At 60.3% G+C, this 13,382-nt stretch overlaps 3 protein-coding genes across 3 annotated transcripts; 2 read left to right on the plus strand and 1 right to left on the minus strand.

Annotated features, from left to right (window-relative positions):
* On the plus strand, nt 1-2,789 carry CHMP1A (charged multivesicular body protein 1A; the record flags this gene model as incomplete). The annotated part of the gene is made up of 6 exons (XM_079541289.1): nt 1-14; nt 588-690; nt 1,059-1,205; nt 1,628-1,756; nt 2,016-2,203; nt 2,768-2,789. 6 exons carry the CDS (start codon nt 1-3, stop codon nt 2,787-2,789), a joined length of 603 nt encoding a protein of 200 aa, XP_079397415.1.
* Nucleotides 2,790-5,546: 2,757 nt separating this feature from the next.
* On the minus strand, nt 5,547-8,582 carry DPEP1 (dipeptidase 1; the record flags this gene model as incomplete). Its single annotated transcript, XM_079541358.1, has 10 exons — nt 5,547-5,732; nt 5,970-6,105; nt 6,235-6,310; nt 6,386-6,470; nt 6,548-6,724; nt 6,827-6,896; nt 6,988-7,138; nt 7,220-7,352; nt 7,432-7,564; nt 8,476-8,582. The coding sequence occupies 10 exons, from the start codon at nt 8,580-8,582 to the stop codon at nt 5,547-5,549; spliced, it is 1,254 nt and encodes a 417-aa protein (XP_079397484.1).
* A 1,230-nt stretch (nt 8,583-9,812) lies between these two features.
* LOC306950892 (sulfotransferase 2B1-like) lies at nt 9,813-11,786 on the plus strand (the record flags this gene model as incomplete). The annotated part of the gene is made up of 6 exons (XM_079541290.1): nt 9,813-9,951; nt 10,716-10,924; nt 11,038-11,164; nt 11,238-11,332; nt 11,415-11,595; nt 11,671-11,786. The coding sequence occupies 6 exons, from the start codon at nt 9,813-9,815 to the stop codon at nt 11,784-11,786; spliced, it is 867 nt and encodes a 288-aa protein (XP_079397416.1).
* Between the last annotated feature and the right edge of the window lie 1,596 nt (nt 11,787-13,382).

The following is a 13,382-nucleotide window of genomic DNA, read 5'->3' on the forward strand; positions in this document are numbered from 1 at the left end:
ATGCTCGCGCTCCGGTATCAGTGGCAAAGCCACCCCCGGGAGGAGGGCCTGTCCCATCGGTGTTGGCATGAACAGGGCGTCTGGGTGGCGCTGCTCTGGTTTTCCCTAGCTGACAGGCGAAGGGAGTGCAGGGTGTAAGAGTAATCGTAATGCACACATTGAAACAAACAAACAACAACAAAAAAAAAAACAACTGAGCTGCCAGTGACTGGAATGGAACACCCTGGCTTGCAGAGATCCACAGTGTGCTGCTGCTGCTGCTCTGCTTGGCTCGTTGCTGCCAGCAGCTGCGGGAAGAGGGAGCTCATCAGCTGAGCTTGTGCCTCAGGCAACCACTGCCAAACTTGTCCCCACCTCCACAGCAAGAAAACTGGCCCTCAGCATGCTGTGTACTCTGGGAGCTTCCCTTCGTACAGCCAGCATTGCAGCCCTGGAGGGAGCTGACACCTCGTCAGAACCTGATGGATCCCTAAGCTAGGAAGCTGTAGCAGCTCACAGAGCTCATGTTGGCACCATGTATGTGCCCTGTGAGCGGCCAGTGCCACAGAGGTGCTGCTGCTGCTGCTGGCTCCCCTGCTGTGTCCTAGCACTAACCCGCAGTTCTCTCTCCAGTTCACAGCAAAGCAGCTGGAGAAACTTGCCAAAAAAGCTGAGAAGGACTCCAAGGCGGAACAAGCCAAAGTCAAGAAGGTGGGTGGGAATTTGTCACCAAGTGATGATGCTGGCATCTGGATGCTGCGCTGAGCAGCTGGAGACCCTGCCTCCTCTTGTGCCCCACCAGCTGTGTGCTGCTGACGGGTGGAGAAAAAGGGGCATTTTCTTCTCTTGCTTTCAATATGTTTTGAAGTCTCATCCTGAGATCTTGAATCTGCTGAGCAGATGTGGTGAGTCACTGTGACACTGAGGGATTTAATTCCCTTCCAAGGGCGTCCTCAGTGTTTACAGAGGTCGCAGATGAGCTGTTTCCTGCTGAAAGTCTGTCAGGCAGAAAAGGGGAGTGCTTGTTTATAAATATGGAGTGGTTTCTTGGTGCAGGCGGTTGCCCTTTGCTCTTCCAGGCCCTTCAGCAGAAGAATGTGGAGTGTGCTCGTGTCTACGCAGAGAATGCCATCCGCAAGAAGAACGAGGGGCTGAACTGGCTCCGCATGGCTTCCCGAGTGGATGCGGTGGCCTCCAAGGTGCAGACAGCAGTGACAATGAAGGGGGTAAGAGCCTTTGTTCTTCAGCACGGGGTTCTGAGAGCAGTCTGTGCCCTGTGTAGAGTGTTGGCTCCTCCCTTCTCATCTGCCTTGAACCTTGGACTTCCTTGTTCTCAGATGAGGGTCCTGTAAAGCTTTGTAATGAGCCCAGTCACTCTTGGTGTAGTGAAGCTTCTGACATGCCCACAGAGAGCTCCCCCGGCTGCTTTATTATGGCTCTAATCAAGGAGGCTCATGCCTGCTTTCTTGTCTGTGCTAGCCATTGCATGTGTGTTTACAGAGAAGTGGGCTGGGACCCGTCCTGCTTGGAGCTGCAGTGGTGTGCTTCCTTGGGCTGTGCTCTGCCTTGGGCTGTGTGCCAGGGTTTTACTTTCAGCAGGGATGCCTTTGTTTTTGGACAGCATCCATGAAGTAATATCCTCTTGCAGGTGACGAAAAACATGGCTCAGGTGACCAAGGCTTTGGACAAAGCTCTGAGCTCCATGGACCTACAGAAGGTGTCTGCAGTGATGGATAAGTTCGAGCAGCAGGTTCAGAATTTGGATGTTCATACATCGGTAAGAGGAGATGGCCTCGAGGGGTCTGGGTGGATGAGACTGCTCTGTGTTTCAGGTGTAGGAGAGACATTGGGCAGGACGCAGCACTGCTGCCTAGCAAAGAAAGTGTTTGCTGTATAAAGGGGCAAACCAGCAGGCAAGGGAAGGAAAGCAAAGGTGCTGTCCCAGCTAGAGGTTGCTCAGATGGAGCTGAGGAAGACTGCACCTCCCCCTTTATGCTTTACCCATGAGGTGGGCTGACAGGCTGTCTCTGTTGCAGGTCATGGAGGACTCCATGAGCTCCGCTACCACGCTGACCACACCACAGGAGCAGGTGGACAGCCTCATTGTGCAGATCGCAGAGGAGAATGGTTTGGAGATCATGGACCAGCTCAACCAGCTCCCTGAGGGTGCTTCAGCAGTAGGGGAGAGCTCGATGCGCTCCCAGGAAGACCAGCTGTCACGGAGGTTTGTTCTCTCCCAAGTCCTTCACCTCGTGTTGAGGCGGCTTTGAGTTCTTCCCAGGGGTCTCTCACTGATGCGAGCAGTGATTTAATGCAGGCTGAGTGGATGCTGAGCCCTTGGTGGTACAAGCTCAGGCAAGCTAGAGCTTGCAGCATCTGCCAGGCAGCCCCTGTGGCACTTTGTGAGGCCTGGGGAGGGTGCAGGCAGGCAAAGTACCATTTGGTTACTTAGTGGTGGGGGTGGCTGCTGGCACCTGGCTTCTCTCGATCCGGAGCAGAACCGTCCGCCCTGCTCTGCGTTCATCCTCACGCAGCTGCTACTGCTCTGGAACGCTTGGTGCTGACCTTCAATCAGCTCCAGGAACAGGCTGTTTTGCTGGAACTGCCCCAGGAGGAACCGATGAGCTTCCTCTCCCTGCTCCCTCCCTGCTGCTCCCCATGAGGCTGCAGCCAGAGTGCCTCTGGAGGCTTCTGTGCAGAGCTGTGTCCCGCACGGCCTGGCTGGCGGGTCCTTCAGGCTGTTCCCAGCTGCTCTCATGCCAGTTTCCTCTCGTCTTTTCCCTTTCAGGTTGGCTGCCTTGCGGAATTAGATCTCCTGTTACCCCTGTGGACTGCTGCCATGCTGGTTGTATGGTGTATGGGGACGGAGGGACTCAGGACTCCTTCCTCTCTGCCTCTATCACATCCTTGCTCTGACCTGCTGGCTGGGCAGGCTCCTCCTGCAGCAGCATGTCCCCAGCCCTGTCCGCCTCCCTGCAGACTCTTCTTTTGGGGTGCAGTAGTGACCAGAGCAGGCAGAGATCCCGACAGGGGGTGTGGAGCCAAGGACAGCCCTTCTCTGGGCTTGACGAGTACTTTGCTGTTTCTTATTTTAGGGTGTTTTTCATTTGAGGGTCGCTGCCGGCTTCTCGCAGCGTCCCGTGATGCAATGTGATTTAACACTAAATGAATCTTTCTGGAGGTGGGTCGCAGTGTCTCCTGGGGTGCTGGCTGCCTGCCTCTTCCCTGTGTTGCCTGCTTCTGTTGTTACCTAGTTTTGGGCTTCTGTACTGTGGGCAGCACTTTGCTGGGGACCTACAGCAAGTGTCTGTCCCCATGGAGAAGATTTACAGCAGGGGTTGGGGGGAGGCTATGGTGTTTCTGTGGGGCTTGTGCCTTGCAGGAAGTGGTGCCCTTGCTCAGCCCTCACCGCTCGGTCCGTAGCCGTATGTGGGTGCCCTGCTTGCAGGCTTCTCCTTGCAGATTCACCTTGTCACGACAGGCCAACCCCCTTTGCTTCTCTTGACCACGAAGTGACCTTTAAAACCCTCCTCCTGCCCTGCACAAGCCTGTGTGTGCGAATCCTTGCATCTACCACCTCCCAGCAGTGCGGTGTGGCAGTGAGCTCTCTGTGCCATGACTCACCGTGTGCCCGCTCCGTGCCCAATGCCCTGCAGCTGGGAGAGGATCTCAGCTGCCTTCAGCCTTGGTGACCCAGACTTCTGCCACTGGATGGGTTTGCTGGTGTAAATACCAAACTGCCCTGAGTGTGCATCATCCAGCCCCGCTCTGTGCCTGGCCCCTGGCTCTCCCTGCTGTCGCTCCCACTCTGCTATCCCCACATTGCTGCATCTCTGGTGTGCCTGAGCTCTGCTCTGCTCTGCTCCCACAACCCACAGTGGAACACAGTTGCTCAGAGCCTTCCTTTGGGCTGAGGTTTTCGCTGCCCACCAAGATACAGGGTGGATTGGCAGCTTACAGGAAGGAAATGAAGTTTCCTTTGCCTCTCACAAGGAGGAATTGCAGGCTGCAAGCAGTGTGCTGCAGCTGCCTGGCCCTGCAGTGCTGGAGCCAAGCTGTGAAGCACGCAGCCAGCCCTGCTGTGGCGTGGCAGCTTCACTTCAATGCTGCAATGGGAGCTTTCAGTCAAGTACAGCTGCAGTTGGGAGTGGGACCTTGACTGCTATCAGCAGGGCAACAGCAGTGTGGGGAGAGGGCAGGCAGCTCCATCCTTCATCTTCCAGTGCTGGCACCCAGCCCCAGGGTCACAGACACCGCAGCGCTTGTCACAAAAACAATTCTCACTGCTTTGATTATTTTTTCTGAGTTCAATGACCGTGACAGCACGTGGCTGGTGACCAAAAGAGCCTTCTTCCCTCGTGTGCTGCGGTAGGGATGCGGGGTGGTGATGAGGGCATGGGAGGTGCCTGCACCATGGAGTGGCACTGCTGCTGGCTCCTGGCCCTGCGTGGGTGCCGTGTGTGGGGCTGGGGATTGGGATTAGGCTCAGGGTGACTGAGACTCTGCCCCTGGAGTCACTCCCTTTTCCCATCTGATTTTTCTCTGTGTCTTGATCCGTGGTGGTATTTTTTTAAAGCTTGTCTCGTTTGCCTTTTTTCTTCTCCAAAACCCTGTTGATTACCTAATGCTGTTTTAAATAAACACTCTGAACATCCATCGTGGTGTGCACGGGGGTTTAGGCAGAAGAGGGGGGGCTCTGGGCTGTGCCTGTTCTCTGCTGTGGGTTGAAAACCCAACTGCAGCTGGGGACAGAGGACCGCTGTGGGCCGAGCTGAGGAGGAAGAGGCCCATTCCTTCAGCCTTCCTGCCCGGGGAAAGGGCAGCCAGCGCCTGCTGGGGGTCACAGCCTCGGGGGGTGGCTCAGGAGAAAGCCTCTGATGTGCTGAGGACGCTGAGCGGGCACATCCCCGCAGGGACCGCTTCCCTTCCTGTGGTTGTGCTGGGGAACCGGGCAAGCAGGGACTGCTGCAGCTGTGGCACAGCCAACACAGCCCAGGACGGTTGCCTCCTTTCTAGATCCTTTTTCCCAGTTTTGTTTTTGGGCTGCTGAGCTCACTGCACTCTTCCCCACACCTTTCCCTTGCCCTTCTGAGAAGCTCGGGCTTGCCGAGGGAAAGCCCCCAGCTCCACGAAGTAAGCAAGCTCCAGTGTTCCCCACCACGCAGACCCAGGCCTGCCACCAGCATCCACCACCCATGGGTGCCATCCTGGTGGGACTGGGGCTCATCCCCTCCCCGCTCCCTGCTGGCAGAGTGGGCTTTGTGCCTCAGCCAAATTGTGAATGCCACAGGAAGATGACTCTCCTGCACAAGCTTGTTTTCTTGGTGCCCAAGAGCTGCCTCCGCTCCAAAGACAGGCTGTTCCCAAATGTGAGAGGAAATTGCTAAGAAGATGATTGAGTAGCCAATTAATTAGCTAATGATTAATGTAAGCATCCTGCGGAGGCAGCCCCGCTGCCACCCTGGCCGCGTGTTGTCACAGTGATGTCTCACTCCTGGTGCGGTGACAGCCTGAACACCGAGCGGGATGGCTTTATTTTGTGACCGGGCTGGGGCAGGACGTGGGCACTATGGCAGCAGGGTGTTGAGCAGGGGCAGCAGCAGCACCAGGGCTGCTGGCAGGGGCAGGGCTGGGCTGGCATCGGTGGTGGTGGTGGTGGTGGCGTAGCCATAGCTGGTGCGGCACTCTCCTTCCAGCTCCTCCAGGGCGATGGGCTCCTCGAGGGGCAGTGTGCCCTGCAGGGATTCCTTCACCTGCGGGGCCAGGGCGAGTTTGCATCACAGGGTGCTTTGTGCATCTCTGTATGCTGCTCAGACCCCTGCTCTGCGTGTCCCTCATCCACCCTATTGCCCATTCTCCCCATGCATCCTCATGACCCATTTGTCCACGTTCCAGTGCACCCCAGTGCCCTCCACATCCCCGTGCCCAGCGCGTATCCCTTTGCCCCATCCATTTCCATGCCCCCTTGTACTTCCCCATGCCCCACTCACCTCCTCCACTTTCTTGAACACCCTCAGCAGGTTTTTGGCCAGCGCCGCGCTCACCTCCTGCTCCGTCCAGTTCCTGGCCAGCAGCTCCGCCACCAATGCAGGGTACTTGGAAACGTCCTCCAGCCCCGTGGGCAGCCTGTGGCACCCACAGCTCAGAGCCTGACATGGGAGCACCCCAATCCAGCAATCCCCAGGGGACACCCCATGCCCAGGGTCAATCCTTGGCCACTCCGTCCCGCTTCCCACGTGCCATCACCCACTTTACCCCGTGACACCATCGTAGTCCCCGCCAAAGCCGACGGATTCAACGCCTGCCACTTTCTTCACATGGTCCATGTGGTCTGTGGGCACAGAGGGGGCGGGTGAGGGGATGGGGTGACACTGTGCCCTCAATTCATCCCTGCCCGCAGCCTTACCTGCGACATCAGCCAGCGTGGCTACGTTGCTGCAGGTCACGTACTGGTTGTAGAAGTTGACCATCACCAGGCTGCCCGTGGAGGCCTGCAGGAGAGGTGGCCCTGAGCCCTGTGCCACTGTGCTGCACCACCTCCCCCCCAGTGCTCCCATCGTGTGCTCACCACCATCTGCAGCACATCGTCAGGCACATTGCGGGCATGTGGGCAGACGCTGTAGGCAGAGGAGTGGCTGAAGATGACGGGAGCTTTAGAGACATCCAGTGCCATCTTCATGGTCTCCACTGAGACGTGAGCCAAGTCCACGATCATGCCGAGGCGGTTCATCTCCTCCAGAACTTTCTGCAGGGAGGGAAGCAGGGGTGCGGACAAGGCAGTGTGAGGACACTGCACCCTCAGGACTGGCTGGTCCACGGCACTGCCACCCGCCTCCATCCCACTCACCTTCCCAAACGCTGTGAGGCCGTGGTGCACGGGTTCCTCCTCCTCGGTGTCCACCAACCAATTGTCAGCCCTGTGCCACAGGGACAGCATCAGACCCCGAGCCCCATCCCCATCCCCATCCCCATCCCCCCCGTCCCGACGACATTCCCACGGTGGGCTACCAGGGTGTGTTGCAGCTGTGTGTCAGGGTCATGTAGCGCACGCCCAGGCGGTAGAAGGTGCGCAGCACACCCAGGCTGCTGTCGATGGAGTGGCCGCCCTCCACACCAATGAGGCTGGCCACCTTCTTGTCCTGGAATGCCTGTTCGATGCCTGCAGGGGCACAGCGAGTTCTCAGCTGGGGACAGACACCTACAGCCCTGTGCCCCTGCAGCCATTCCCCCTGCCGCTCACCTGCGCTATCGATGACGCAGGCGAAGGTCTCTGGGTACAGCTCACACATGCGGTGCACCACGTCTATCTGCTCCAGCGTGCGCTTCACTGCGTCCTTGTTCTGCGTGTCGCAGGGCACATACACCGACCAGAACTGGGGGGATGGCAGCAGGTGAGCACCCAGAGCCCCAGCAGGGGCTGTTCCGGTGCCCGTGCCCCGCTTGCTGTCCCACCTGGCCGCCCACGTGTCCAGTGTTCAGCTTGGGGATGTTGGTGTGGGTGTTGTTCAGCTGCGTCAGGTTGGATGCCGGCAGCAACAGTTGGTTATTAAACAGTTTGAGGAGCTGCCAGGGCAGGTCGTTGTGCCTGGGCCAGGGAGAAAGGGAGAGCGGGGGGTTGTCTGTCCAACTGACCAACCACTTGGCTGCCCATCTGCCTCTCTGCTTCATCATCCATCCATTAGGCACCATTCATCCCCCACCATCCATCCATCCATCCATCCTCCCCTTCCTCCCTCTTCCCTTCCCTTTGCCCCTCCCTCTCTCCACATCTGCCCCTCCCTTCTCCTGCCCCTTCCTCCATCCATCCATCTGTCCCACCCATCCATCTGTGCCACCAGGAAGTGATGCCCAGGACTGGGGGTGTGGTTCCCCTGCAGAAATCCCCCCCCTCCCGTCCTGCCCCCCCCACTCATCCCCACCTGCTCCTTGCTCCCTGCATGGCTCCAGCCCCACATCTCTGCGCAGGAATGTCACCACCACCACTGCGTGCTGTTAAGGGCCCAGCAGTATCACTGGGGAAGAGCTGGGTCTCCCCCTGCCCCACATCCCTTGGCTCCCACAGCTCCACTCCTACTGCCTGGGGTTCTCTGGGCTGCACGATGGCCCCATAGCCATGTGGGCACCACTGGGAACGGTAGCATGGTGGAGGACTAGGGACATCCCTAAGGACACGATCCTGCAGGACTTCCCCTGGGGCAGCCTGACCCCACCGCTTCCCAGCACCACTCCTGGCTTGGCTGCTGGGGTTCCCCCCAACCACACAGCCCCAGGTACCACGTGGAATCCCCCTGTAGGGCCATTCCCACACGTCCCTCGAGTGCTCCATGCGGGCATTCCCAGGACAGCGCCGTTCCTATGTGGTGTCCCCAGGGTGCTCAGTGAGGGCATTTCCCAGGCAGGTCCTTGGGTTTTTCTGTGCTGGGGATTTCTCAGGGAACCGAGAGCCCGTCCCACAGTGCCACGCAAGCTTTGGAGCGGACGCGTGGCCGTGCTCACCCATCGATGACCGGTGTGGAGTCCATGATGCGCTCAGCCTCCTGCAGGAACGTCTGCCCCGAGCAGGGCAGCAGCAGGCACAGCAGCAGCACGATCCCGCGCAGCATCCTCGCGTGGTGTGCCAGTGGTGGGATGAGATCGCTGCCCCGCTGCTTCAGGATCCCGCTGAGTGTTCCCACACTGCTGACTGCTCTTCCCCGTGGTAAATCAATAACCAGCACTAGGGCCATAAACCCACCCTTGCACCCTGCACCACAACCCCGGCAGTGCCCGGGCACCGCGACGGCCTCTGCAGCGCAGCGCGGGGTGACATGGGGACGCGCATAGCTGTGGTTATGCTCCCGGCCCCTCTAACACAGCACAGATTTTTTCTGCTGGGAAAAAGCGCTGCTCCCATCCCTTCCTTGGCCTTCCTGTCCCAGCACCCCCCGCCCCAGCCCGGCACCCCCAGCCCCATAGAAACACCCCCAGCCCCATGCCCCTCATGCTATGGAGTCTGGCAGGACACGCTGCCTGGTACCCCTGTCCCCAGCTCACCACCAGCCCTGGAACACTCAGGCAGCTGCTCCCCGTCGTGGTTCTGAAATATGTGTTCCGGCTTGCGTGCTGTGCAGGGCTGGAACGGGCTACGGCCACCCCAGAGCCAGCCCCCATCATGGCTGCGGGCGGGGGCCGAGCACCAGGGCACCCCACAGCTCCATGCCTCGGCCACCCGGCTCTGTGGGCTGGGAGACAGGATTAGGGTGGCGCAGCCAGAGGTGTTGGTGCTGCGGGGGGAAACTGAGGCACACATCCACTCTGCAGTGGATCCTGTGTACAGGGCCACAGGTGGCCTTGGGGACTGCAGTGGCCGTGTGCTGGGAGTGGTGCGGAGTCACATAGGGCACAACCGGTTCCAGATCCTCATCCTGGGGTGGTCGAGCTGAAAACCCCTCTGCAGCACAGTGAACACAGCCATAGGGCACCAAGGCCTCCACCATGAGGAGCGTGGCATGGGACTGGCACCCCACAGCACGGGAATCACCTATGAGGCCAGCGAAGCTTTCGAGTTCTCCAACTCCTTGAGGGCTCGCAGCCTCCCGGCGCTCCTCACATCCCCCATGGGCTCAGCCATATTCTCCCCATGGTGGCCCCATCCCCGGCCGACCCCACAGCCCCATCCCTGCAGCCGCACTCCCCTCATGCCGGCCCCGCGCAGCCGCTCTCGGCCCCCTGCCAGGAATGTGTCGGGGGGCGGGTGAGGGGGGGAGTCCTACCCACGCCCTCTGCCTGCCTCTCAGGCTTCCTCTTCTGCAGTTATTTAAAGGCCGTCCCATCACGTCTGGCACAGCGGGGCCATGGAGCGCCTGGAGGTAACGGAGACCTTCGCCGGCATCACGCTGCCCGGGCACCTCCACACCTCAGAGTCCCTGCAGTTTGCCACCAACTTCCTCTTCCGTGACACCGACGTGGTCATCGTCACCTACCCCAAGTCGGGTAAGTGGCACTGGGTGGGGAGGGGACAGGGATGGGATGGGATGGAACGGAGGTCTCTGGCACTCAGCCATCACTGCCAATGGGCCCCGGCACTGCCTGCGTGGCCAGGAGCTGGGCCAGCCCTACGCAATCACCATCCCCTCCCAGCACAGCCCCACAGCCGGAGGTCCTGGCCCCACCACCACGCAGGATGGGATGGCCACCCCACACCCTCCTCTGCTGCAGCCCGGTCCCAGCCACATCCCCACCCCCAGCCCGGAGCAATGGGTGGGGGCTCAAAGGGGCAGTGCTGCTGTACTGCGCTGCCTGTGCAGCAGTGCCCCGTGCCACGTAGCACCATGCTGTGTTATGCCCACAGTGCCCTGCTGCGCTGATCTGTGCCGTGCTGCACTGCAACGTGTGCCAAGTGACACTGCTGTGCTGAGCCGTGCAGTGATAAATCAAGCCACGCAGTGCTGTATCACGCTGAGCCATAGCAGGCCGTGCCATGCCATGCCATCCCAGTCTGTTTTATACCATGCTATGCCATACCATGCTGTGCCATACCAAGCTGTGCCATGCCACACCATGCTGTGCCGTACCTTGTGATGCCATGCCATATCTTGCTATGCCATGCTGTGCTGTCTCAAGCAATGCCATGCCGTGCCACTCTGTGCCATATTGTTCCGTACCATGCAGTGTCATGCCATGTTGCACCAAGCCGTGCCGTGCCGTGCTGCGGTGCCCCGTGCAGGGTGGGGGTGCCCTGACGGCAACCTCCCCAGGCACCACGTGGATGCAGGAGATCCTGACACTGCTGTACAGCGGTGGGGACGCGCAGCCGGCCAAGACCATCCCCAACTGGGAGCGGGCGCCCTGGCTGGAGCAGATCCACTTCCGCAGCTCGCTGCAGGACACAGCCACGCACCGCCTCATCACCAGCCACCTGCCTGCCCGCGTGCTGGGCCCCCGGCTGCAGGGCAGCAAGGCCAAGGTGAGGGGTCCCCCAGACGAGGGTCTGTGGGTGCAACCCAATGGCTGCGGGTAAGTCAGCTCATGGGGCAGCTGAACCTGGGAAAACCTGAGCCCATGTTCCCTCCCCACCAGGTGATCTACGTGGCCAGGAACCCCAAGGATGTGGTGGTCTCCTATTACCACTTCCACCGCCTGGCCAAGTTCCTGCCCGACCCCGTTTCCTTTGACGCCTTCCTCCAGCAGTTCCTGGAGGGCAAAGGTAAGGGCTGGGGAGATGTGGGGGCCACTCTGGGGGCAGCTGTTGGCCCCCGTCACCTGCTTCATCCCTTCAGTGCACTACGGCTCATGGTTTGAGCATGTCAAGGGCTGGCTGGCCCAGCGGCAGCTCCTCGACATCATCTACGTCACCTATGAGGAGCTGCACGAGGTGAGCTCTGCATCCCCGTATCCCCCGTCCCCACGTCCCCCATCCCTGTCTCCCATCCTTCCATCTCACCTGCCGTGCCCAGGACCTGCGTGGCACAGCGCAGCGCCTCAGCGCATTCCTGGGCGTTACGCTGGAGCCGCAGACGCTGTTGGCGCTGGAGCAGCACTGCAGCTTCGCAGCCATGCGGGACAATGCCATGGCCAACTACACCCTGATCCCCCGCGAGATCATGGACCACAGCCAGGGCCGCTTCATGCGCAAAGGTGAGGGGGGCACGGGGCAGGGCCGTGGGCACAGCGGTGCCCCTCGAGCGCGGTGCCAGCGCTGCCCTCCTGCAGGCGTGGTGGGCGACTGGCGCTCCCACTTCTCACCGCCGCAAAACGCCCTCTTTGACCGCGTGTACCACGAGGAGATGCACGACAGCGAGCTGAGCGCCCACTGGGCCATGGCGTGAGGGATGGGCAGCCTGCACAGCACACAGAGCGTGTCCCTGGGATGGGGAGCAGCGGCTCCATGCTCCGTGGCGGGGCGGTTCCCGGCTGAGCGCCGCCGCCGTCCCCAAGGCTGCCGTCCCCCGGTGGCCGTGACCCCCGACCCCTCACTTCCTGCAGCGCGGTGGGGAACGTGGCCCCGCTTGGGAAAGAATAAATATTTATTGTCATTCCCAGGCCGGCACTGTGTTCCCAGGGCGGAGGCTGTGCTCTGGCGCCGGGAAGTGCCGGCGTTATCAGGGTGGGGGCCCATCATCCCAGGGCACTGTCCGGGTGTGGCTGTGGGAGGATGGCCAGGACATCCTATAGCAGGACTGCAGAACCCCATCCCAGCACATTCCCGTGTCTCCTGCGCTGCCCTGGTGCCCTGCGGCACCGCCTGCCCCATTCCTGGCTGCACTGCCAGCAGCGGCCTTACAAAGAGATCATTAAGAGATAATTAACCCCATCAACTAAACATCGACTAGTGGCAGCACACACCCCACACACACACAGGGGGACACACAGCCCTGGGGAGGGGTCTCAGCCCCCCTGCCTGCACCAATGGCCGAACACAGCCGCAGCCCCGGTGGGTTTCTATGGCAACATCTGTTATCTGGCTTAATTGGGATGAATCAGGCGCTATAAATATGATGGATTGGACACCGTGCTCTGCCCATGGCCGGTAGCATCCCCACACCTAACAGTGCAGCTCTGGGACAGGGACGCGGCCACAGCATGCAGGCATGGCTGCAAGGACAAACCCTGTGCCAGCACCCTGCCAGGGGAGAGCACATCCCCAGTGGGGACACACAGAGCAGGGCTTGGGGCACACAGCAGTGGCACGGTGCATGGAACAGGGCATGCAGCACATGGCATGTGGCACACGGCACATCACACACGGCACAAAGCACGTGAGGTACAGCACATGGCGCACAGTGCATGGCAAGTAGCACATGGCATGCAGCACGCTGCTGATGGCAAGTAGTGCAGGGCAAATAGAACATCAGCGCAGCGCATGGCACACAGCAGCACTCAGCAGGCAGCCTGTGGCATGGCACAAGGCCCAGCACACAGCACATGGCATGGCACGCAGCACGTGGCACCTTGGCACGCACAAGGCACACAACATGGCACACGGCACAGCACCAAGAAGGTCCAGCACGGCACATGGCACGTGGCACATGGCGCAGGCATCGTGCAGGACGGCATCTCTCCCTGCCTCCATGCCCTGGATTTCTGTGCTGCCGAGGCCGCACGGTGGGGCAGCAGCGGCACAACTTGAAAGCAAAAAAGTACAGCAGCTACAAAGCGCTGCTGCCTCTCATTCAGCGGCTGGTGGCTTTCAAGTGACAAATCCCTGCTAATGAGAGACGTGGCCAGGTGCCGGGCAGCTGGGAGCTGCTTTCAGCTTTTGTTCCCTTCCATTGCTGCCTTCCTGCTGCAGAATGGGGCTGTGCCCACGGGTAGGGCACCAGAGTGGAGCAGTGGACTGCATCCCCCCATCCCCACACCCCACAGAGTGCCCATGGTTGGGGATTCTGTGTGACGCAGCAGTACTCCATGGGTCCCCATGCCCA

This window comes from Tetrao urogallus (genome assembly GCF_951394365.1).
Source record: "Tetrao urogallus genome assembly, chromosome: 12".
NCBI classification, from domain to species: Eukaryota; Metazoa; Chordata; class Aves; order Galliformes; family Phasianidae; genus Tetrao; species Tetrao urogallus.